The sequence below is a fragment of the Pristis pectinata genome, chromosome 16, assembly GCF_009764475.1.
Source record: "Pristis pectinata isolate sPriPec2 chromosome 16, sPriPec2.1.pri, whole genome shotgun sequence".
Lineage (NCBI taxonomy): Eukaryota > Metazoa > Chordata > Chondrichthyes > Rhinopristiformes > Pristidae > Pristis > Pristis pectinata.
This window is the reverse complement of record NC_067420.1, coordinates 27560621-27587764: the sequence shown is the minus strand read 5'-3', so window position 1 is coordinate 27587764 and position 27144 is coordinate 27560621. Positions and strand designations below refer to the sequence as shown.

General features: G+C 38.5%; 1 protein-coding gene across 4 annotated transcripts in view; it reads left to right on the top strand.

Annotated features, from left to right (window-relative positions):
- Window positions 1–26654, top strand: part of plagl2 (pleiomorphic adenoma gene-like 2) — a 91939-nt gene extending 65285 nt beyond the window's left edge. For 3 of the 4 annotated variants that reach the window (XM_052031541.1, XM_052031540.1, XM_052031542.1), the window contains 2 exons: window positions 4601–5037; window positions 18982–26654. In XM_052031541.1, the coding sequence (XP_051887501.1) occupies window positions 4778–5037; window positions 18982–20239 (1518 nt within the window). In that variant the 5' untranslated portion in view covers window positions 4601–4777 and the 3' untranslated portion in view covers window positions 20240–26654. The remainder of the gene's footprint in view (window positions 1–4600; window positions 5038–18981) is intronic. The other variant, XM_052031543.1, reaches the window with a different exon arrangement.
- Window positions 26655–27144: the final 490 nt, after the last annotated feature.

Below are 27144 nucleotides of genomic sequence, written 5' to 3'. Positions count from 1 at the left end.
TTGGAAATGGTACAGCTGTGGTTCTCAGCATCTTCCTGTGATCATAGTCACCTAGTCATCTAACCTAGGCCAATTTATTTGACGACTCTCAGCTGGATATTCTTCTCATCTGATATGATTCCCAGCTCTGATATTTACTTTTTACCAAGGGAAGAGGCCAGATTAGTACAATTTAAAAATCCTACTTGGATTCATGCAGTGCCTTTTAATATAATAAAATGTGCCATAGTCCTTCATTCATTGGAGCATTACAAAATTAGTCAGTCTGTTGTATTTGGGGCTTTTGGAGACGATGACCAAAAGTTTGATTGAACAGCTGGGTGCTAAGGAGTGAACTAGAGGAGGAAAGGGGTAAAGAAGAAATCCTAAAGCTTTGGCTAAGGTATCCTAAGAGTAGTGAAACATTTAAAATAAGTGTAATACAATAAGCCAGGGCTGAAGGAGAGCAGAGGGCTGCATTAGATCAAAGAAAGAAATGAGTGAAGTAATGGATGGACTTAAAAACAAGAGAATTTTATAATGGAGATATAACTGAACACAACACTGCAAGGGCACTGGGTGAACAGGACTTGATGCAAATTAGGATACAGAGAAAACAATAGAATGGTCAATTGTAATAATCAGAATCAGGTTTGTTATCACGTATGTCGTGAAGTTTGTTATTTTGCGTCATCAGTACAGTGCAAAACATAAAATTACCATAACTTGCTCCTAAAAGATAATGCAAAAGAGGAATAACAAGGTAGTGTTTGTGGACCATTTAAAATCTGATGGTGGAGGGGAAGAAGCTGTGAGTGTGGGTCTTCGGGCTCCTGTACCTCCTCCCCCAATGGTAGTAACGTGAAGAGGGCATGCCCTGGATGGTGAGGGTCCTTAATGATGGATGGCGGCACCTTGAAGCACTGCCTTTTGAAGATGCCCTCGATGGTGGGGAGGGTTGTGCCCATGATGGAGCTGGCTGAGTCTACAACCCTCTTTTGATCCTGCACATTAGAGTCCCCATACCAGGCAGTGATGCAACCAGTCAGAATGCTCTCCACCGTACATCTGTAGAAATTTGCAAGAGACTTTGGTGACATACCAAATATCCTCCATAGAAGTAGAGCTGCTGGTGTGCCTTTGTGATTGCATCAATGTGTTGAGCCCAGGATAGATCCTCTGAGATGTTGATGCCCAGGAATTTGAAGCTGCTTACCCTTTCCACTGCTGACCCCTCAATGAGGACTGGTGTGTGTTCTCCTGACATCCCCTTCCAGAAGTCCACAATCAATGCTTTGGTCTTGCTGATGTTCAGTGCGAGGTTGTTGTTGCAACAGCACTCAACCAACCTATCTATCTCACTCCTGTATGTCTCCGTGTCGCCATCAGAGATTCTGCCAATAACAGTATTTTAATGACGTTTCCAAGGGGATGTATGTATGCGAGGTCAATAGGGATTAAGGTACCTATTCTTGGAAGATCCTTAACGTCTAGTGTAGGAGTGGATGAGAAGCCATTGCAAGCAATAATCTATTTGCCTTTAGTTAAGCCAGACATTAGAGAAGGGTGATATGGCTAGCCAAGCCAAAGACACAGATAAGTTAAGGGGTGAAGTGGAAGAGTTTATCCTGTCCCTCGAATCTTGAATAGAGGACAGTTGTGATTCTTCCCTCCCCCAATCCTGTGGCAGGACAGAAATCTGATTGGAGTAAGTTAAGGGGTTCAGGGAAAGATGGCCATGTAATTGGCTTGTGGAAAAAGTCTTGTAGAGGAAAGGGAGGTTGCGGATGAATCTGTTGATGACAACACCTGAAGGGGAGATGGGAGGGAAAGTCAAGAATGTTGTGAGTTCAGAGTTGTTAGGAAACTGAGCTGAAACTTTGTAAACAATGTGCAGTTAGGCTAATTTACATTCAACTGTACCTGAATTGTCTCTTTCACTTGCAAAACATTTTGTATCCCTTCTGCCACTCCCCACAACTGCTCTTGTATGTGTACATATACAACTTATACAGCATTACAGCTAATTAAACCAGTTCAGGGTTCTGATGTCTGGTCTCATTTAGAATAATATCAAGATTAAAGTTATTTCATTGTCTGCTGAAAGAAACATAAACCTATATTGTGTAATGTTCTTGTCCTGATAAAGCAGCAGAATTTTGAACATGCTGGCTCAGTAGATCCTCTGATAATATCTGAGCTGAAGGACCTATTTCCATGCTGTATTACTCTATTTGAAACTGCCACATTTAACATTTAATTTGTGTCTGGCAAGCTTTTTAAATAAAGAAATGGGAGAGTTCTGTAGGTGTGAACATTTCCAGAATGTGAAGTTTCTTGATGTCTACGTGAACTCGTGCACTGTTTAATTAACTCTGATAGTTTTAAAGGGATGCAACCACATCCTGTATTGGCACATCCTCTTTAGACATGATTTTGGAATTAAAAAAAATTAACGAATGCCTTTTTGGTTGGAGCTTGAAACCTGCAAATGTTTTATTCACATTCAACTGATGTCACTAATTTGCATACCTTGACTCCAACTGTTAGCAGATCAGTTTAGTATCACAACAATGGTTCAGTGTGCCCATGAGCAAGTTCGTGGTGACCTGCATATGATTATTACGACACTGTAATGGCTGCTCTCCTAGTTGTCTTTAACTCTAATGGACTGACAGTATACTTGTGTGCTACAACGTTAATACTTAATTTTATAATGTTCTCATCACGAGGGAAGGGTGCCTGTGAAATTCTTTACTAAAACCAACAGAAAGCATGCTAAACTCGATAAGAAAATATCAGCCAGTATTTCAGTAAAAGCAGAATGAATAACCCTGTGGTGAACTGATAATATTTGCAGCATTAACAGATCAATGAAGAGGTGTTGTGTCAGACATGGATTTATGAGAAAGCAAGCCTTTACTCTCAGCCCAATACGGGATATTGTCATAACTTTATAGTCTCCTTATAGCATCATAAATCTCTATTAGTCCCATTATATTGATGCTGGTTCATAAAGGAGGTGTATAGGTTAATCCCACGTCCCAACTCTATTTTAGCCTTCTAAGATGCCTATTTTAGTGCCCATCTAGAATTTGTAAGCTGTGGTTAGGCTTTCGGCCCCATTACCATTTTAGACAGCAGCCTTCAGGCCACCCATTACCTCTTTGAAGAAGAATTTTCCTCACCTTGCATTCCCATCAACTATAGAATTGTTTACCAACCAATTTCATGACGATACTGACAATAATTTTACATGACAAAAAAATTGATTCATGACATTGTTTTAAGCAAAAAGGACAGTCTTTTGGTTCACTGAATCTGTGCTGACTCTTTGTAAGGCAAGTCATTCAGTCTCCAACTTTTTCATTGCCCTGTAAATAGTTTTTAGAAATTTATCCAATTCCTTTTCAGACGCAACAATTCAATCTGCATCCACTACACTTTGAATCAATGTGTTCTACATCATAACTACCTGCTGCATAAATGTTTTCCATGGCACCATTCCTGGATCTTCCAATCACTGATTTATGAACCAGTGGAATTAGTAATTATCTCAAATACACCTCAAGTAACCTCTTATTTCTACATCACATTCAAAAAGTAAGGCAAGATTTGAATTTCCTTTTCTAATCTTACATGTATTTCAGTAACTGTCATGTATAAAACACCTTAACGTACTATGTGTACAGTAAAGGCCTTCGAAGTACAATGACTTTCATTTTGTAGATGGGTATTTTGTGTACAGCACGTGACTTGTGTTGCATGAGGGAGGAATGTTAACAAAGATTTCAGTGGAACATCCTGATATTTGAATTGCAAGGTAGACTCTTTCGTTCACTCATTTGAAAAGTATCAATTCTGAAAGCAACATTTTCCCCCAGTACACACCTAGATTTATAAGGTCAAGATTGAGTTCCAGAGTTTTCTAAGGTGCTTATCAAGAGAAAGCGGTTTGTTGACTTTTGTTCATTATTTTGCATTTTGCTTCTGTGAAGTAATATTGAAGGATAAAACAACGGATGTTTCCGGTAGTAGAATCTGTGACCTTGCCACTAGGATTAATTGTATACACTTGTGTGTTGCATTTTTCCACTTTTTTGGTTGTTGCTTCCAGAAGGTTCATGTTTTAATCTCTCAGCAAAATTATATAGCCAGCAATAATCAAGATTTTCCCACTATTGCTGTCAAAGAGTGATAATCTGAATTGAGGAACATCGGATCAATTTGACTGGTTTTGTGCTTATTCTCCTCTGAGGGACAACGCATTTGCCCTCTGACCTGCCAGGGTTTTGCTCATCACAAATAACTGATGTTTAGAATTTTGGGTCAAAGTACTGTATTACTGGTCCAAACCTTGATAAATGTGTGTTAAGTGAAGATGGCTTTTAGAGTATGGTATACATATGTAGTATTAGTATTGTGCCATTTTCAGTTATTAAAAAGAAATTTAGGTTTTGTATAAATTTACCCATGTCAGATGATCTGTTCATGAAAATGGGATCCTGAATATCTGGTATTGTTGGTCATTGCTAGCTCAAACGGTTAATAAATGAAGCTAAATAAAATGATTTTCGTGCTGTTTAGAAATGTTAATCTTTGTATTTAATTTGACTTTTAGGCCTAAAAATTCTAAACTGCTCCCATATTGCTGAAGCAGCCTTAAACTCTGGATGCAACAGGTATCTATCAACTGGAAGTGATCATAATACACAGACTGAAAACACAGGAAATACACTTGGTAGCGAGAAGGTGGGTAAAGCCCCATTTTTCTAGGGACTTGGCCAATAAGGCTGCAATGGCAGCTGTTGCCACTGATGACCTAAGTCAAATCACAATAACAAAACAGAAGGAAGATACGCAGAAGGTTTTAGAAGCCAAATGGAAAGGGAAGGAATCAAAGCCAAGGAGAACCCTTGAGTGCCTGATCTGCGGAGCATTCTTCAGCAGTGTTGACAAACTTAAAGTCCATTCATACTCTCACACAGGAGAGAGGCCCTACAAGTGCTCACACCCGGAGTGCACTAAAGCCTTTGTGTCCAAGTATAAACTTCTCAGGTATGGGAAGCTGAATGGGAAAACTGCCCTAAAACCTGTTTATCAAATGTATTTAATCCTTTGAGGACGCGACTTTCTAAATTAATTGTGTAATTTGTATATTTTCAGTTTAAAGAAAGTTTTGAAAAAAATTGTAAATCTATTATGAAATGTAGTTGAAACAATGTTAAAGATGGCAATTAATATATTTCTGAATAACCTAAAATGTGAATCACCTTTTTGAAGGAATTTTGCAGAAATGCTAATGCAGTCCTCAAAGGGTTAACTTGAATATATACACCTCCAGGCTTACTGAGGATTCTTGCAAACCATCTGCTAAAGACCACACCACTTCTGACCATTGCCTGCTCCAGTGATTTCTGCTTAAAGTCATGTCACATAATACAGCAAGGATATAATATGCTGCTTGGCTACCATTACAAAATAAGTATATGCCAAATTATTTCCTGGCCCCTCTTGTATTTTTTTTCAAGAAGAATAGTAAATATATTATTAAATTGTGCATTGGCTGGGAACCTTATGGTTTCTTTAGGAAGCAATGGCAAATAGCCATCAGTGTATCATATCATATAGAAATATTGGGCTTTATTTAGATCAGTCATGAAATTCCACTTTTTGTCTTGTGACTGTTAGACACATGACACACACTGAAAATACTTTGAAGCAGAATGGCAGCATTTAATTGAATAAAATTGTATATCGCTTCTACCCTTATACCAGGTGATACTGGAATGCAAAATTCATAGCAGTTTTATCTCTAAACTGGAAAAGGTGAAAGACAGAATATAATCCAGGAAAAAAAAAACAATGAAAAGGATCTCTTTGGATAACATTGGTACTCCTAAAAATTAAATTTTATACAAAGGAGGAAAAAAAGTGCACAATAGACAACTTAGGGTGGTCAATTCTAACTGTGAAGCGCTGTGCCTTAATGGTCCTTAACATTTTAAGGAAGTAAAGACAGCAACAAAAGCTTTACTAATGGCAAAAGAAACCTTGATGTCCATATTACAATGTGAAGGTATCAATAACACTGAGAAATCAAATGAGCATGGTGGTAATGGAAAGCAGCTTCTAATGTTATTCACGTTTGCACCTCTCTGGCAATTAAAAATGGAAAGCTTGGATTTCAAAATCACTAGAAACCTTGTAGCTGATGCAGAGGCTTGTGTATTGACTAATATACCAGACAGATCCCATACTCTACCAAGTGTAAGTAAAATATAATGGTAATAAAGGAAGTGGAAGAACATGTAGTAAGAGATACTTGTCTTACCAACGGTGTTTTTTTTATTATTAATTTTTTTATTCTTAAATTGATTCAAGCCCCACCCAAGGGTTAGTTGTTTATCCAGTGGGTAGTTGAGTTGTACGAATCAGGAAGATCTTTGAATCCTGGTTTGTGCTTAGTTAAGTGAAATGATTGATCAGGCTAGTGGAGTGATCCTTGGAAGTGCACAGCTAAAGATTATGTACGAGTATAGTGTTAAGTTGTGATAGATATCCTTGAAGTTATAAAGCTGACAGAAACCTGCTGTCAGGCTCTTCAATGAATAATTGTTTCTTGATTTAGATAATGGAGGGCAATAGGTGCTGAGTCAATAAATATGTTCCATGTTGAGATCTCTTTCTGGGCCATAGGGGATTTGAAGATGCTGAGAATTGAGTAGGAAAGGGGAGTCGAAACCAAAGATCAGCCTTAATCTTAGTGAATGGAAGAGCATTTTAAAGGAATTGCTTAGCCCACTGCTGCTCTGATTTCTTGTGTTCACATTCAGGGGATTGAAGTTGAGAAGATTTATGAAGGAAAAATGAGAATGGTCGTCTATGACACTGAACCAGTGTACATTGTTGCTGCTGATATCGTTCAGTGCTGTACAGTCTGAGCCGCTGACCAGATTGATCCCTTCAAAACTCAATTTTTTATTGTATTTCCATCCATGATTTGGCAGATACTCTTAATTTTCAGCAGTGTACTTGCATTTTGTCAGGTTTGAATGAGGTAAAGTTTTCCAAAATGCACTTTTTTTAATCATTACTTAAGGTGCAAGTATAGGACTGTTCCTCTTTGCTGATGCACTTGTTTCACTTATTGCTGGTGGTCTTTCCTTCATGCATGATCATCCTACCCCAGCTTTAACTAATCCAGTGCTGGTCCTTTATGCTTTACATGGCTCTACACCAGACTGTTTCACCCCTATTATAGAACCAGGGAGAAGTTGAACATAAGGCAGTGGGGAAATTTTCACTTTCTCAAATGTTGGCTGGAAATTATCAACTGGATCTTTAGCCTACTGATAAATTTTAAGTTTGCCTCCACCCTGCCCACAGTATTAAGGAAGCAAGAAAACATAATGAACAACCAGAGTTGTCAAATGCAAAGTTCTTTATAGTGGCATAAATAAATCTAAACCATAACCCTCAGTATTTCTTCACCACTAATTCACTTGATGCCAACAATGGAATGAAGACTGCCAGTAGAAATGTCAAAACCCACAAAAACAATTTGAATCATTATGTGGTTCAATATGAACAGTACTGGAGTTTGCTCGTTGCTTTTCTGACATCTTCCACTTTTCTCTTTGACCCCGGAGAAATATAGTCAAAAAAAAAACTTTTTAATGCAGAAGCGTAAAACTGTATATGTTAGAAATCTGAAGAGATGTGGAACATAATCTCATTCAGCTACCACAAAGTTCCTTACTGCCAGCTGAAGCTTTAAATGTTAGCTTGGACATAGAATCATCTTGTTAATAAATGCAATAGTAAAATAATGAAAGACTGTTTGGCCCATCAATCAATAGCTTTGTAGTTCCAATCTAACAATCATGGACTTGATGCCTGCTGTTCAACCTCCTGCAGGGAATACTCAGTGTCACCCAAAGGTTACAAGGAAAACTTCATCTCCACATCTCTACTCTTCAACTCGGGCATGTTGTTTGTGGAAAACTTTATTTTCCCCTGCTCCTGCAGCATAGAAAGCAGAAAATCTTGTGCATAATTTGGTTACATCAGGCCCATCATTTTGTCTTCGGTTTTCAACGTCTGGGTACGGTGGTATTTAGAACCATAATCACTGCAAAGCAGTAATCAACTAAGCTAACAGTGTTATCAAATCAATTGACTCTCAAGCTATTATAAAGAAGCTCTTTCATGTTCTTGTCAGACCACATCATTTGAGCATTATTTTAAGTTCTGATTGCTGAAACACAGAAGTAATGCAGAGAAAGGAAGGCAGAATACCAGCAGGAAATGAATATTTTGAATTCCTCACTATGATTAAAGTTATATTGAGTGGAATAGAGTGTACAGCTAGGGTACTATTTCAAGTATCATTCCAGCAAAAGAGAAGTCGTAAAGCAAGTTAAGCAGTGAATTTTCATACACACCTTCACATCAAGTGATTCAATGCTGTAATAGTCTTCTGATTACGCCAATGGAAGAAAAACTTAGTCATTCACGGGACGTTTACATATTGTGATGTGGCTGGAGTGGGACTGTTTATGTAAGGGATTTAGGCTGATCCTCAACATTCATGTTAGATATGGAACACTGCACTATACTTGGAGCTTCAATAAATCAGCAAGCATTTTACACAAAAGTCCCAGCCATCAGAATTGAAGACATCTCGAGATTTTGAACAAATTACAGCCAACTAAATCTATGTTGATGATGCACACAACTCCACACTTCAATCTCTCAAGGCATGTATCTTTACCTTGTCATGGTGCTGTAACAATCCTTACTAAGGCCACAAATTGCATTCACTGTGACTATGGTGAATTCTTCCCTCTCATGCCCCTTTGTAGTATACCACTCACCTGTCTTTTGTCTGTCATTCAACTCAGTGTGCCTGTCCTTGCAGTAATCAATGAAGCACTCTGATCATAGCACCTTTTAAAAGGGGCTTCTTTGCTTGTGCTGATATCATCATCACCTGGAACCCCCAAGGATCAATGTTCCCCCCCTTATTTCTTATCTACAAGCTGTTCTATGATGACAACGTACTAGGAGTTGTACATCTGAAAGCCAATCTGCTGACGACATCCAACTCTACTTCTCAACTCTTCCACTGAATAAAGGCTACTAGATTTCTTGTCTGACATCCAACCTAGGAAAGTCCTCACATTTGTCTAGTAAAGTATTGGGAAGAGGGAAATCATTGTCTTTAGAAACAAAGGACTGCAGATGCTGGAATCTAGATGAAAAAACAACAAAATGCTGGAGGAACTCGGCATCTATGGAGAAAAGCAGACAGTCAACTCCAGCATTTTGTTGTTTTCTTCAAATCTTTGTCTTTGGTCACCACCATGAACTCCACATCTTTATTACTAAATTCACCTTGCTACCTATTGGAAATGATCAGATTACCATTTGTACGTGGGAACCTTAAAATCTCAGTGGATTTAATAACAATATTAAAACAATGATGGAGAATTTAACAGAATTAGTCCAGGCCTACTGTTTTCTGTGTGGAGTAATTTTTTTTAAAAAGTAAGAAAATTGCAGATACCTGTATAATTTTCCAGATCTGGCTAGAAACTGCCCTTGGCTTAGAAAATTGTAGATCTTTTGCTATTGTTAGGACCTGTGAATAGGAAAAAGCCGCAAGGTTTGAGAGTGATTCTTGTGTGAATTTGACTGGATTATGTTATCAGGGACTGGGTAACTAAACACTTTATGTATTAGCCAACCAATCACTTGTGAAGACTGCATTGCCTGACTAGTTTGACTGAATTTCTTAAATCATTTGCGAGGTGGATGGAAAAGTGTCTTCAAATGTTAGCCATGTGAGATTTCAGAAGTTATTTGGTAAGATTAGCAAAAATCAGAATCTGCATAATTGGACTTGAAAATTGAATTGGGAGGTAAGAGATGGACATGATGGGTAAAATTGACAGATGTGACGAATGATTTTCCCAAATGATCTCTTATAGGGATTCCGTTTGTAATCACTTAGATCAATGACAGGTAAAGAAATAGAAAATTGTAGATGCAAATTTCAATAAATTACTAATTAGAAAGAACATTAAGTTCTGTAGATGGAAACCATAAGTTTTATACTGTGATTTTAGGCAGGGTAAGTATGGGAAAGACTATGAGAAATGGGAGTTTAGTGTGAGTTTAACCATCTTGGATCCAGAATCACATTGGAATGTTTTCTAATTGAGAGGTCAGAAACTATGGAGGGACAAAGAGATTTGGAATCCAGGTTCACAGATTAAAAGGAAAAAAAAACAAGATGCTGGAGGAACTCAGCAGGCCAGGCAGCATCCGTGGAGAAAAGCAGATGGTCAATGTTTCAGATCAGGACCCTTCTTCAGGACTGAAGATAGGAAAAGGGGAAGCCTTATATATGGGGGGGACAGAGCAGTGATAGATGGACAAAAGAGGTTAGATGGGGTGAGTAAGAGGTGGTGATAGGTAGATGCAAGTAAGAGATAGTGATAGGCAGGCGTGGGGGAGGAGGGGAGGGCAGATCCACCAGAGGATAGGTCAAAGGTATGGAGGCAGGTGTCCCATGGGAGGAGGGAGAAAAAATGGGTGAGAAAAAACGAGAAGGAAAGGTGTGGTTGAGAGAGCTCGCAACCACATCTCTGCCATTTCCCACACCTCCGCCATTTCCCACACCTCCACCACTCCCAGACCCAACCGGGATTGGGTCCCCCTGGTCCTCACATTTCATCCTACCAGCCTACAGATCCAACACATTTTCTGCCACCTCCAACGGGACCCCACTGCCAAGCATATCTTCTCCTCCCCACCCCTTTCTGCCTTCTGCAGGGACTGCTCTCTCTGCAACTCCCTAGTTCACTCCTCCCTCCCCACCCATCCCACTCCCACCCTGGGGACTTTCCACTGCCACCGCCACCGCCATAGGTGTAACACCTGCCCCAACATCACCTCCATCCAGGGACCCAAACAGTCCTTTCAGGTGAGACAGATTTACTTGCACCTCCCTTAATATCATCTCCTGCATTTGGTGCTCCGAGTGTGGCCTCCTCTACATTTGGTGAGAGCAAACGCAGACTAGGTGACCATTTTGCAGAACACCCGCGCTCTGTCCGTAACCAGATCTGCATCTCCCTGTCGCCAGTCACTTCAACTCCCCCTCCCACACTATCACTGAGATGTTAGTCCTCGGCTGCCTTCACTGCCAGGAGAAGTCCAAATGCAAATAGGAGGAACATCTCCTCATTTTCTGTCTTGGAACCTTGCAGCCTAACAGCATAGACATAGAATTCTCCCACTTTTGGTAAACCGAAGCCTCTTTTTTTTTCCCCCTCTTCCCAGCCTATTTCTCTTTTTTTTCCCTTGTCTATTTTTATTTCTCCCCTCCCATGGGGTGCCTGCCTGCCTCCTTGCCTTTGACCCATCCCCCAGTGGATCTGCTCTCCCCTCCTCCCCCACACCTGCCTGTCACTATCTCTTACCTGCATCTATTTATCACCACCCTGTGCCCACCCCACCTCTTTTGTCCACCTATCACTGTTCTGCTTTTCCCTCCTACGTATTGGGCTTCCCCTTTTCCCATCTTCAGTCCTGAAGAAGGATCCTGACCCGAAATGTTGACCGCCTGCTTTTCTCCACGGATGCTGCCTGGCCTGCTGGGTTCCTCCAGCATCTTGTTCATTTTTCATTTAGATTCCAGCATCTGCAGTCCTTTGTTTCTCATGAATTAAAAGCTTTTGTGCAGGTACCAGAAGTATTTGCAGAGTTTAATACAGGGTTGCCATACAAAAGGGAGGAAGGTCTTGTTTTAATTGAATGACAAATCATTGGTCCTAGCCCACCTGAATATTGCACTCTCTTCTGGGCACTGAATCCCAGGATGAATATGTTGGCCCTATTTCCTTGCAATGTAGAAGGAAGCCAAACAGCCCATCGAGTCTGTGCTTGCTCTGAGCATTCTCACTACTCTCATTCCCCCACTTATTTACCTGTAACCTATTTTCTCTCATATGCCCATCACCTTCCAGTTCTCCTGCTGCTCATGTACACTATGGGGAATTTACAGTAGCCAATTAACCCACCAGCACAGCTTTGGGATGACGGAGGAAGCACCTGGTCCTAGGGTGAATGGGCAACTGCATCAGTCCACACCCAAGGTCAGGATTGAACCCTAGCCACTGGAACGTGTGGCAGCAGCTCTCTGTGCTCATACAATAAAATGATACTTGCACTATACACCTTTAGTTATGTGAACTGTTTTTACAAACCTTTTGGCTGGTTTCCTTCAATTTTGGGTGGTGAATGGGTGTATCTAATTAGTATCTAAGCAAGAAGGGAAAAGCCATTCCTCTAGTTTGTGATTCCTATCTATAGGGGTATATAGAGCTGTGTCATTTCGGAATAGAATCTGGAAACATTTTCTCTCACAGCTTAGTGGAAACGTAACCTTTTCCAAAAAGCTGTATTAGATGGGCTAATTGAAAATTTCAGGACTAATTAACAAATAATTGTGATTGGGTATGAGGGCCATGGATTCAAAGGAGCCAACCCGTGCTCCTTTCTTGTCACTTTTTCAGGTTGAACCAGACTTTTACAATCTCTGTGTCTTTTTTAACCTTAAGGCTTGATCTGACCCCAAGTTATCTCCATTCTGAGTTCTGCCACCTTTGTCTTTGCAGCCTTTGCCTGCCTCCACCAATGTTTCAGTCATGCTGCTTGGCTTAGCTACATTACTTTTGGACTTGATAGTGGCATTGCTCTTATGTCCAGCCTCCACCCCTCAACGCTTCATAACCTCCAGCTCATCTGAAATGCTGGTCCTCACTTCCTGTTCTACATAAAGTTTTGCTCATCATCTGCATCTCCTGGCCCTCTCATTGGTAATCATTCCTCACTCTGGACCCACCTGTAAAATTCTCCAACTAAACTCCTGTTTTTATAGCTCTTTTTTAAAACCCAATTGTCCAAGTCTTCGGTTACGATGCCCAGCATCTATTTTTGTTAGCTAATGTCACTGTTGCTCAATAGAAATGTCCGCTTAGCCACAGGAGAGATGCAGTCATATGCTCTGGCTTCTGTAGAAAATACCAAATACTCTGTACAGCTAAATGTAAAGCAAATTGTGTACCGAACATCTATCAGTATTCAGCATGAAAGTTTTAAGTGTTTCTTTGACTAAAGTTTAGAATTCCAGTAGGAATATATGATGCATACCTCATCTTGGTGCAGCTTGTCAGTTATGACTTGTTATAGGCAACATTCAACTTCTTCGGAACGAGTATATTGGAATATTGTCTCGCATATAGCACCTGATCTTCATCTAGAAAGAAGCTGAAAGCTGCTTACCTTTTGTATTGCTACTGTGTTGGCTAGGTTTGCTTTTTATTCCCCATTCCTACAACAGTTAGGCAAATTGGCTGAGCAATCTTGAACTCCTCCATACATTGCTCCATATCATCTCAGTGAACCACTAATAAACAGGTTATGTTTAAAAAAAATAACTCTCATGCAAAGATCAGAAAGTGTGTGTATACTCTGGTTTACATCTTGCAATTTTGCCAACAAATATATGAAGCTGAAGTATAATTATGGCAGTTCTTTGTGGGGAAAAAAAACTCATTTTCACTTACTGAAAAATGTAAAGCCACATCTGGATTCTTGACTCATGACATCTGGTTACTGCCAGCACATTGGAAAACACAGCCTTGGGGCATTTATCTAGATTTGAAAGCACTACATAAGTGCGGCTTTTACTGAGTGCAAAATGCTTTTGTCACATGACTAGAAACAGAAGAGATAGCATAAAAATGTATATAAATTTCTGTGATGATTGGCCACACTTAGGTTACACCTGTGTATGTGAAGCAAAGCAACAGCTGCATGTCATGTACCTGAGCGCACATTCTCCAACTGTCGGTCAGTCTCTTTCATAATCCCCAAACACTCTGCACCTCAAAGCATCCCCTGGCTTTTGTTTAAAAAGTCACAGCCTCCTGCATTCTTTATTTATGTATATTTTTACATTGTAGTTGTTGTAGTTCCTCTATTCTCCACAGAATAAATAAATATTGCCTTGTTTCCAGTTTTGCAACTGTATTTGCTCTTCATTGCTGCCTATCTTCATTATTTATTATAATTGCTATGGGTGATCCCCTTGCTTAAAGATTTTCATTTTGTGCTTCATCTATTCAATTCCTACTGCTTTCAGGCCCTGTGAGCCTCTTCTCACTGTAGTCAGACTACTCTCTGTGATGTCAGCTTGTCATCTCTCCACAATTATTCTGCTCCTCATTAGCATTTACCACCACCTACATTTTTTTAGAACTAACCCCATGAAAGCTCTCTGGAGCCATGCTTATTAATATGAAAGAACTGCAGTTAACAGATCTACCCAAATTAGAAACTTCATTTGTCAGCCCAAGCTGGGGTGAGGGGAGGGAGTAGGGTGGGAAATCAGACTGTGTTTGGCCTCCATCCTCCAACCCAAATTAAATGTTTCTTGAACTTTCCTCCTGAAAGTTGCCTCTTCTGATCTCCAATTATCAGGAGAGATTGAACAGATTGCAGCACTACTGATCAGTGAGTTCATTGGCCTTTTACACTTCTGAAGGGCTTGGATAGGCTTAGAGAGAATGTTTCTGTTCATGGGAAAGTCTATGACTGTAAATACAAAAGGGTTAGTAGTAAATTCAGAAATCGTGACACACATTTATTCAGTAGTGAGAATGTGGAGCTCACAGGGTGATTGCACAGCCTTGAATAATTCATGTGAATGTTCAAATAGTACACGAGAGGGAAGTGAGTGGAAGAACGTATTGATACGGTGAAGTAGGAGAGACGTTCTGTGGAACATTAAGGCTTGCATTGACATAATGGGTGGAATGTTTGTCTTTGTGCTGTAAAAGTTTTACCTCAATCTAAAACTGTCCCTTTTGATGATGAACTTTCCAGAGCTGCTTATTTTCATACTACCTCAGAGAAAGTGCTAGTTTGTCTCCCATTCATCAATTTGGTTAAAATTGAAAATAGTTCATTTCATCCAACTCCTTTTCTATCATTCGTCCCCTTGTATCTCCATTGTTTACTTCTGCAGTGCACACCCACCAGCTTTAATTAATTTCTACATTGGTTTAAATATACTCCTTTCAGTTTGATAATCCTTTGCATCATTTCATGATATGCTTCGACCTCTGTTAATATTCTGTTCTCCACACCTCTGCCTTGCATGCTGCTCTTTTTTCCCCCAGAACTTCAAGTTCTTTCCTTGTCTAAGCTAGCATTTTGACTGACTTTCTTTGCCACAGAAGATGCCCAAATTAGCGCAAAAAATATGAAGCAAGTTTCATCAGGAACTGCAATGGACCTGGGAGATTCTGAGCCTTCTGCAGATTGACCACTTTTTTAATTAAACTACTGCCATATGACTTTTTAATGATGTTAAAACTCAATGCTACAATGGCGTAGGTAATTAGATTTTAACAAAAAAAACTCAGGTTATTATTATTTTGTATTTCAGCATTTTTACTTCTTTTCATCATGAATGTGCACTAAAACAGATCAGATTATAAATTTAATCCATTTACAGATGAAAAGGCTTGCCTGAGCAAAATTGAACATTCACATGTTAATGGTGTTGTGTTTCCTCCATCAAACATTCTGTTAATTTTGGATGGGTTATATTTGCATATAAAGGAAGGCAGCAGGGTTGTTTCTCGCTTGCTCAATGTACATTTTGGCCATCAGAATTTCTCACTTTTAGAAGAAAGGAATTGCTGAAGATACCTTTAGGAATTTGTTAATCTCCGTCAAGTCTTTGTTTTTAAAGCTTCTGTTCAGCAATAGAAATATTCTGTGAATTTTGCTTAACAAAATCACCTGGATACAGAAATATGATGTGAATTTCACTTCAGAACATCAGATTGTTTGAAAAATCAAAACTGATTAGACAACAGAACCTAAATTCTATAAAGCAAACCATGCCCAATGCCTATCCAACTTCCACCCTGCAACTGCCCTAAATTCTGAGTGTTGTTACAGCCAACAAATTTGCTGGTAATGTTACAGGGCTGGCATATCTCACCTTGCCTGCTCATGTATTTGTAACAAAATTGACATTTAAATACATTCTCAGTCTTTGATTAACTCAAGCTCTTCACTGTTTTCTAATCGGTTCAGTGTTGCCATTAGTTTTCTGTTTGTACTGTAACAAAATCATAACCTCTTTTTTTTAAAAAAGGTATAATTTTGTTACACAAAATACATGGAGGAAATTTTCTCACTGTTTCCTATGTTGTGTGAAAAATTACAATATTGTTTCTCTTCAGCATTATCATAGTAACAAATGATTTGCTGACACACAATGCTATTTATTTCAATGTGGCCCATTTTTACTTCAAAATTGATTTATGTTAAAAGTTGATTCTATCTTTTTTTTTGCACTATGGGGATTAGATGATGCATACTGAAGCTAAAATACACCAATAATATACCAAACTATGGCGGTTGTTTAAAGCATTTCTTTGGTATGACCAGAGCTGTCTGCTAATGATTGTTATATTGGAGTTTGGGCTTCATTATAATCTTCTGAATCAGATACACCAGTTAAACTCCCCCAGGATACCAAAGGAACTCGGCACAGAAAGAAATAGCATCATTTTGGTTAGAGATTGTAGTAATACCAGGCTAGATATTATAATTGGTGCGTTAAGCAGATAAATCCTTGACACATTCTTTTGATGCTCATTTAAAGAATGTTAACTTGTTTAAAATAATTGGGTTAACATCATTATTATTGCACACAGGAATATCATACAAAACTATTGCTTTCCACAACATTTTACCAATGATGTTTAAATATCTACTTCAGAGTGGATATTTGACGTGACTGCTGGATTCACTAAGTCCCAGTGAGCTATTGTAAGTAACTTTCCAGTAGAACAGTCCCATAAGGATATTTAACCATTCAATAATTAGCAAAAGAATATCAAAACTAGGTTTTTATGTAAGCAAAGCATTGAAGAAGTTAGGTGGAGCTTTTTGGATATAGTAAGCTGATTCCAAAGATGTAGACAATGCAAGTAGTCAGGTCCCTTCAAATATGTAGAACCAACATAGTTCTTTTATAACTGTATAGTGCTGTCAAAACACTAGTAGTAATTAAGTTCCTAATGGCCTAAATTATTGTATGAAGGGTTTTTTAACACTGGAAGTCTTACACATACAAAATTGAACAAATTTGGAATTCCCCACCAAGAAAGTTCATTCATTTCACTTTGGCTGCACAAAACAGTAACTTTTATTTCCTCTTTACCTGCCATTATCAGGAGTTTAAAAAAAATAATTTCAGCAATCACGTCAACCATTCACACACCAGTCTGTAAACCTATCAGACACATCTAGTACATCAAAATATTGACCATTATTGCAATAATATCCAAAAATGTGAATCAACTTAGTTCTCTTTACCTTCATATGACTTTCTAACAAGTTATCCTTATTTTGGAAACCTAGAAGCCTGAAAAAGGCTGTTCTTAACACTATTGCTGCATTGTTAAATGTATTTCAAATTTGATACTGGTTAGAACCCATACCCTGAGCAGTACAAATTAGTGGGAATATTGAACTTTGCATGTAGCCTCCCCAAGGCTGCATGGTATGAATCAATGAAGCCCACAAAAACAAAAATCGTGTATTTTGTATACCCAGAGAGTCAGGCAGTCACTGGTTAGCATTATTTTGGAATTGCTTTCAACTTGTGTTTAATTTAGGATTCTTGCTTTTGAAGATGCACTAGGTGCACATGCATGTTAGCTGACTTGTAAAGGTAGGGAAAGGGATGAGTTGGAACCACATAATAAAAGATTGGATTTACTTAAGTCAAAACAAATGAGCATTTAAGGTATTTAGACCGTTGGGTTAAATCACTACAGACTAGAGTTGATCTCACTGCGATGCAGGTAATGGCACTTCAAACTGGTTTCCTTTGGGTTGGGAGGCTAATCACCCAAATGCTCAATTGCAATCATTATCTAGTAACTCCTTCTGAAAGTGTGCATGTATGGACGGACATTAAGTGATAACCAGGTCTGGCTCAGTTGTAGTGCCTGGTCAGAATCAAATCTCATTTGGATAATGGGCACTAATGGAGATGACGGAGGATATAGAATCCCTGTGGAAGAAAAAAATCAAAATATAAAGTGATGACAATGGAGAATGAATTTGGCATTGAAAATTTGGAAAGGGAGCAAAAATTGGAGCATAATAAAACCTGGAATGTTGAAAGAAGAATTATTTACAATAGCAGACAAATCTGGTTGATATTTCGGCCTAGTTTGGAAATGCAACTTGACAACCCAAATGCCTTGATGTCAGATGGCTTAATCTTTTGGCTAATGCTCAGCCATCCCTTGGGCCCTAACTCTATACACTTGTATCCATTGATCTGTCTCCACTTCCTTTGCTATCTTAAATAGAGTAGGCACCCTCTGCCTCGCTCTGCATGGCTACCTTTCCTGTGTTTTCCACATTATTGTTATTTGATTGGCTAAGTACTAATGTTATGATGTGTGCAATTGTTGACAAACAGTAAATCATGTTACCTTGTTAGGTTTACATAAGGTTTGCATTTCTGTGCTTTAACTCCTGGAAAAATAAAACAGTTAACCAAAAGAGATGGAAAACAATTCCGTATAATTGAGTATTGTTGTAATTTTATTTCCATTTAAGATTTAACATTTTGAAGTTAAATATTTTGCATGTTCTTGTATTAATTCTAAAACTGCATTATGTTAGAAAATCATTAATAATATAAATTATCTCTGTATGCTTGTTAATTGAAAGGATTATTTTAAAGTAATTGAACTGAAGTACCAAGTCTACATTTGTTTTTAATCAGTAGTACGTTGGTCTATTGTGAGCATATTGCTAATTATTTTTAAGTAGATTGGGAACTAGTCACAGTCCTGATTTTGTATTCACCATTATTTTATCTAGGCACATGGCCACACATTCACCACAAAAAACACACAAGTGCACCTACTGTGAAAAAATGTTCCACCGGAAAGATCATCTGAAGAACCACCTTCAGACTCATGATCCAAATAAAGAGGCCTTCAAGTGTGAAGAATGTGGCAAAAACTATAACACCAAGCTGGGTTACAAGCGCCACCTAGCACTGCATGCTGCCACCAATGGTGACCTGACCTGTAAAGTGTGCCTTCAGACATTTGAGAGCACAGAGGTTTTGCTTGAGCACCTGAAAACACATTCAGGCAAGTCGTCAAGTGGTGTTAAGGAGAAAAAGCACCAGTGTGACCACTGTGACCGACGGTTCTACACTCGGAAAGACGTTCGGAGACACATGGTGGTTCACACAGGCAGGAAAGACTTTCTTTGTCAGTATTGTGCTCAGAGGTTTGGCAGGAAGGACCACCTGACAAGACATATGAAGAAGAGTCATTCGCAGGAGTTGTTGAAAATTAAGACTGAGCCATCTGATGTAATGGGTCTGATTCACTGCAGTCCACCTGTAACAGTGAAGGAAGAACTTAGTCCAATGATGTGCATGGCTTCTAAGGAGACAGTAAGTAAGCCATTTACTAGTTTGCCGATGAGCATGTACAGTTCACACATTCAAGCCATGACAAATTCAGGATCATCACATAGCCTGGTTGCTAGTTCTCTAGCTATGGGAATGGGTTGCCAGATGGAATCCCCGTCCTCAATTCATTCAGCACCTCCTCAACCCCCTTCTAAGTATCAGATTGGATCTACCTCATATGCCACTGGCTTGCCTGAGAAGCCAACAAAAATTGAGATGGAAAGTTACTTAATGGACTTGCACAGCAGTTTGCCACTTTCATCCCATGAATCTCAGCCTGCACCAACTAAAGTAGGCTTAGATTCACAAACTGGGCCTCTGGATGACATTTCTGGTGAACATTTGCTCTCCAAAAGCCCTGCTATAATTACTGAATCCCTCTGTACAGCAAACATGGATTTTTCCCATTTGCTGAGCTTTTTACCACTGAACCACCCTACGTACAATCCACCTGTTTCAGCAGGGGGGCTGGTAATGGGCTATACACAAAGTGAGCCTCAGTCCTTACTTACCTCTCTTCAGCCTCAACTGCAGGACTCCCAAGGATCTGGAAATGGCCTAAGCCTTGGGCCTCTTCATCCATTGTCTCCAGTCTTTACAACCAGTCTGAGCACAACAACGTTGCCGCGTTTCCACCAGGCATTCCAGTGAACTGCTGTTGGATTTATTATTTGGTAGTCTGTGCTTGGAGTGGAATTTACTGAAGCGCACAAAGCTTTCTAAAACTCGAGGGGAAGCTGAAGCTTTGATAAGGCAATTTCCGTTATCCAGTCTAATCCATAATATGGAGTTTTTAAAATCCGTTAGCAACTTAGGCATTCACAAACAATGAGCCTTTTGCTTTCTACACTCTTAGCATGGATACAAATCCACATGGGGACTGAACATATCAGAACTCAGAGAAGTGGATGAGTTTTAATGTGAAAATTACTCCCCAGATAGCTAGATGCTTCATACTTTTTTTTAAACATTCATTGGAGATCTGTTACAAATGCAAAGTTATTCCATGAGTTAAATGTTTGAGATAGAATTTTAGAGAAAAATTAGTGAAGGATGGGAGAAATTATAAATCTAGTTATTATGGCATTATGCGAATACATCAGCCTCTGCTTTGTCAATCAAGCTTGGCCAGCTGTCCAAATTATGCTTTTCTTTTTAACGGAAATATTATGTCCCACAATAAGATCTCTGAGTAACAGGTTTTTGCGTGGTCAAGTCGATTGTGCCCATAATGTGAATTGTTAAAATCTTCTTTTTAAAAAATCAGACACTTTGTACATATTAACTTGCTAATTCTCACAAAGCAGAATTGATCTGCTTAATCATTCAAAAAGATGTTGCTATGTGTAATATCAGTAGGTAAATGCTCAGCACATTCTTGTGGCTCTCTCTTCATTTTAATAGTAGCATTAACCCATTTTAAGTAAAATAAATGCAGGTTAAACTAGCCAGCAGAAACAATCCCTATGGACACTAAGTTAAGAATGTTGGTAACAATAATCCTCGCCTCTTTTTTTTGTAATGGTATTTGTCATTCTGGGGTTTATGAAACTTCTTACTATTGAATCCTATTTATTTTTTGATAGGAAAGCAGCAGTTTTCGTATTTAAATTTTTCTCATGAGGGTAAATGTCATTTATTTATGTGATCACTTTAACCCATACATTAATATATCTTACTGTGTTGTGCGGAGCTGTCACAAGAACTCATACAGCAATCTGCTTACGAGAGTTTTGGACATCAACAGTAGCTCACTTACAACAAAGCTAAAACATGCAACACGTTTTTAAAAAGAAATCAGCAGTTGTAAATTCTACTGCTGATTTATTTAGGGTACAGATTAAGCACCTTAGTAATCATTAGATTGCTAAACCAAGGAACACTCTTGGTGTTTACTGCCAGTACTGTAAATGCATTTCTCATTAGCTGTAACACTTGCAAACAGTATTGAAAGGAACAACTTAAGTCAATGTAGACCACACAGATAGTTTGCAACAAAGGTACGCACATGTACAAAAATAGTCACAGCTGTTTGATCAAAGTTAGATGCAGATTTTTTTTTACACAAGTCTGGGCCTCTTTTTTTAACTGAACTTGCAGATTTATATTTTTGCCTCCAGATTTGTGGCACAATTAAAATATAGCATTTTGAATAAAATTTAATGTCATAATAGCCAGTATGTAAATGTGTGTGGTGGAGTTTTCCTTCCAACACTAATTTTGCCTTTAAAGACACAACGAACACTCAACTCGCAGCTTAATGGGGAGGTATTATGGCTTAATTATAATGCAGTTGCTTCTAATATTTTAATCATCCTACCTTTTACACCTGAGTAATAATCGTAAATTGTTTTTGTTTATTCATTTAAACCCCAAATGTATCTTCAAGAGACATTATGATATACATCTCTGTATAATACTATAATGCATATTTTAGAAAATTTAGCTCCAATTAAGTAGTTAAACACAAGCTAATTGAATTCTTAACCATTTTCTGCAAGAAATGCATTGTTGGCTTGTAGATGTAGTAATCTTAAAGTTCATTGAATATCACTAGACCTTTATATAGTGAATATGTACTTTGAAAATATTGTATCTTTTCCTTGTATTTAGGAACTGTGAGATCTAGAAAGGATACAGAACAGGGTGTTTGATTTAAGAATACCCTGATAATATTAAGTCAGGGTCAGAATACCCTGATAATATTAAGTCAGGGTCTCAAAGATTTTTATGTTATGCTTGTGTTTTAATGTAAAGATTTTAGTTCTGTTACTATTTTGCCTCTCCTGACAGTGCCTTATTCTGGCCACCTGAGGCTTTGAGCTGTTTGATTCCCTATTCCACAGTTTGTTTTTGAGCAGGACCTCACAAAGACACAACACACCACCTCATGCATGTTTCTTGCTATAAAACCTAGGAGAAAACCAAACCTGGCTTACAATGAATATGAAAACTAGTTCAAAATCCATATAGAAACAATAGAAATAAACATTTTGCTGTTGATTTTTGCAAATCAATTCTCCATGTCTAAATACATTAAATGCTTCTCTTGTAAATCAACAATATTAGGCTTTGTATAATTAGGATCGAATAATATCACTGCCGAATTATTCTACCTAAGAATTTTCATGGAGTTCCCCTCGTTGTCAATTGAAATTCAGGTAAATTGTTACAGCAATAGTTCAGCATTATCTCAAACCTTGTGGATTTTGTAAATTCACTATTTTGAGAAGGAACTAAAATGTAGACACAGTATGAATGGGAAAAATTGTTAATTTGTTACATGCTTCAATCTTTGCAACAGAAGAAAATTGTTTACATCAATATTTTGGAAGGAAGAAAGTGTGCTACACTGTGGCTAGATTTCTTAGTTATCCTGAAGGCCAAAATCAAGTACAGTAAAACTGATAATCTGGCATTCTCTGGACTAGCAGATTTGCTGGACAATTAAATATTGTTCCTATTAATATCCCAACACACTTTTGATTCATTCTTTTTAGATGCTACACAATAGTATAATACATTTTCTAGTGAACCTGGTAAGTTTAAAGAGAGAGCGGGAAATGGGGCTGCAGTGAGCCCCAATGCCAAATCATCGGGAACTTGGAACAATCGGATAGCGGATCATCTGAGTTGTACTCTTGAAACCTTATTCACACCAGTGAATACTGCACATTGAACAAATACTTGTTTTTTCAGTGAACTCATTTCTTGTATTCATTGTAAGGTTCTTGGCTGGTTATTTTGCTATGTTCTAGCACTTTCAGAAATCTTTATAGGAGAGTATCTTTTCAGCACCATAAACTGGTAATTAATCTTTTATAAGTGCTGTTTTTGTTAGATGTTTTAGTATTATGATAGAGCATTACAGTGTTTTTTGTATTACTACCATTCAGCTGCTCATTCTTTAATGCTTGGGATGTCTGATGCATAAATCAACTTATTGTATAAACCAGACTCGCACTCAAATCTCTTTCTTGTTTGAACCTGGATGATGGAGTCACCAATTGTTTTAATTATTGCTGCAAGTCTACATTATTCAAAGGTTTAATCACCGTATTTGGAGTTGTACAAATTGTATCCTCCTCCAGAATTGTTTACCAATGATTTATACATCAGATAGCCTAGAGTCAATGTGCTTCCATAGTTGCACAATTTCTCTGTATTTTGTAAAGTTCTTTACAGTTAAGAGTATCGTCTATATTTGTACTGATATTTTAGGACTGAATGAAAGCAGATCAAGATAAAGTAATTTGCCCATTTTATATTTTTTCAAAAAATAAATTGTGCCTGCTCCTAACGGAAGTGAACTAACTTGGGGATCGAAGGCACAGTCAACATTAGTATTTGCTGGATTTTTCTGCAGTGGATGACTGAAGACTGAAACTGTTTTGCTTCCTCAGAAAGCACTAATTACTGCCAAGATGGTTTCCTCTCTCAATCTACCATGTGCCAAGCCTCACCTAGGACTAAAGTGAATGTGTAAAACACTTGATGTGTGGAATCCACAAAGTGTCAACAGATCGCTAGTAAAAGTTGGAAAAACTGCAATCCATTTCTGTCCTTTATACATTGTATAGTAAATAGTATTTTTTCCCTGCATTTTGTTTTTAAATTACTACATTCTGTCATGACAGGATGTTTACTGCATATGGTAATCATTATTTTTATATAGCATTTTATTTACATACTACTGGTATTTGTACAAATGTATTTCAGGTTAAGTGCAACATAATCACATTTTTAAATGAGCATTTTATCAGGTTTCATTTGCAATTTGTTGCTGCAGTTGAATTTGTTGGACATTTATTGGTAGATCCAAAGAAATATTTCAAACATATTTACTTATTGTACATTATACATTGACTGCTACCATGTTACTTTTGAACAATTAAACAATGGAGCTTGAACTGCTAAATGTTCATTATTTACATTCATTCGGATTCCTTAAGACATAATTTCAAGGGTTGCATGAACTATTAACATAAGACTACTTTGCTGTTTTTGGTAAACAGAAACCATGCAGGAAGATGAGTATTCTTGGTATTCACTTACCATTGGAAGCTTTCCGTTGTGGAGTGCGTACATTAGAACTTTAACTTCATTGCTGAATGTGTGTTTTGTTTTGATAGTCTTTCCATCATTAGCTGTTAAAATCCTTCAAGCTGCACAAATTAAGGTTGTTGTCTATTTATGGGATCATAATAAGAGTGTAATAACAGAGGCAGCGTATCTGTTTTTACTCAACTATCCATACAACCCATTAGTCTAGTCTGGCTTGACTTGTTTACTGGCATCTATATTTTTTGGAGAAATTGGCACAAAGTTGATTAAAAATGCCCAGTTCATACCAAATATACTATTTAAAACATTCTTAATTTTTACTTAACCAGAATGTCAACAGATAATTAAACCAAACCCAGGCCACTCACCCTGCATCACTAATGATATAAATGGAAAAATTCAATTTTAAATTGTTTCTGCATATAGTGGCTTGATCTATTGTATTTTGTTGGCCTTTTCCATGTTGCCCTGGTGGTGTGTAAGAAGTTTGGGAGGAGTTACTTATTTTATTTTGTACTAACAGCCAGCTATACACAAGGCGGTACGGCCCCAGGCCTCAGGCTTCAGATGGTCTTTTGCTTGAGCTTTTTGCAATTCCTGTGTTAAAGCAATGTTAATTGTGCAGCTCTTCCTCCATCCTGGCAAATCTTAGTGATTTCCCCACTGTATGTGAGAAGTTTAAATTTCAGTTTTCCTGATTAATTACTCTAATAAATTCATTAATCTAGAGTAATGAATTTATAACATTGCAAACTTGATTTTTGTCCCTCTTCAGAGCTGAGTTTTACTTTACAATAGAAGCTGAATGTTATTATGGAAGCCATTTTATATACAAAGTTCTAGTTAAATGATCTAATGTAAAGAATGTTTGTACAGAATATTGAGCTTAGTTTACTGGGGTGAAAACATTAAAACATGACATTAGTTGCAAGCTGATGTGCATAAAGTAGTAACAAATATGCTGAGAATAGAAAATGCAACTAAGCACATGTATTTTCTAGCATTCACACCAAGCTACCAGATCAGTAGGCTCTAATCTGCTTTCTAGTTTCTTTTGCTTGGCACATCTTTGCAAGCAGAGTGATTCTCAGATTCTTAAACTGGCTAGAAATGGTTATTTAAAAAAAAACTAATAAGAATATACATAGAACCATAGAACAATACAGCACAATACAGGCCCTTTGGCCCACTATGTTGTGCTGATCTTCAAACCACACCTAAGATTATCTAACCCCTTCCTCCCACATATCCCTCTATTTTAAATTCCTCCATATGCTTAGCCAACAATCTCTCGAACTTGACCGACGTATCTGCCTCCATCACCACCCCCAGCAGCGCATTCCATGCACCAACCTCCCTCTGACATCTCCCTTGAACTTCCCACCCATTAACTTAAAGCTATGCCCTCTTGAATTGAGCATTGGTGCCCTGGGAAAGAGGCGTTGGCTGTCCACTCTATCTATTCCTCTTAATATTTTGTATACCTCTATCATGTCTCCCCTCATCCTCCTCCTCTCCAACGAGTAAAGCTCTAGCTCGTTTAGTCTCTCCCCATAATCCATACTCTGTAATCCAGGCAGCATCCTGGTAAATCTCTGCACTCTTTCCAATGCTGCCACATCCTTCCTATAATGAGGCGACCAGAATTGGACACAGTACTCTTAAGTGTGGTCTAACCAGAGTGTTGTAAAGCTGCATCATTACTTCGTTGCTCTTAAACTCTATCCCACAAGCTTTCTTAACTATCGACCTGTGAGGCAACTTTCAGTGATCTGTGGATATGAACCCCCCAGATCCCTCTGCTCCGCCACACTACCCAGAATCCTGCCATTAACCTTGTACTCCGCCTTGGAGTTTGTCCTTCCAAAGTGTACCACCTCACACTTCCCTGGATTGAACTCCATCTACCACTTCTCAGCCCAGCTCTGCATCCTATCAATATCCCTCTAAGCTTCGACAGCCCGCCACAAGATCCACACCATCACCAATCTTTGTCTCATCTGCAAACTTGCTAACCCACCCTTCCACCCCCCCTCATCTAAGTTATTAATAAATATCACAGAAAGTAGAGGTTCCAGAACCGATCCCTGTGGGACACCACTAGTCACAGCCCTCCAATCCGAATGCACTCCCTCCACCACAACCCTCTACTATCTACAGGCAAGCCAATTTTGAATCCACACAGCCAAGCCTCCCTAGATCCCTTGGCCTCTGACCTTCTGAAGAAGCCTACCATGTGGAACCTTGTCAAATGCCTTACTAAAATCCATGTAGACCACATCTACTGCACTATCCTCATCAATCTTCCTGGTCACCTCCTCAAAGAACCCTATCAGGCTTGTGAGACATGATTGTCCCTTCACAAAGCTATGCTGGCTGTCCCTAATTAGTCCATGATTCTCTAAATGCTCATAGATCCTATCTCTTAGAATCCTTTCTAACAGCTTGCCCACCACAGACGTAAGGCTCACTGGTCTGTAATTCCCTAGTCT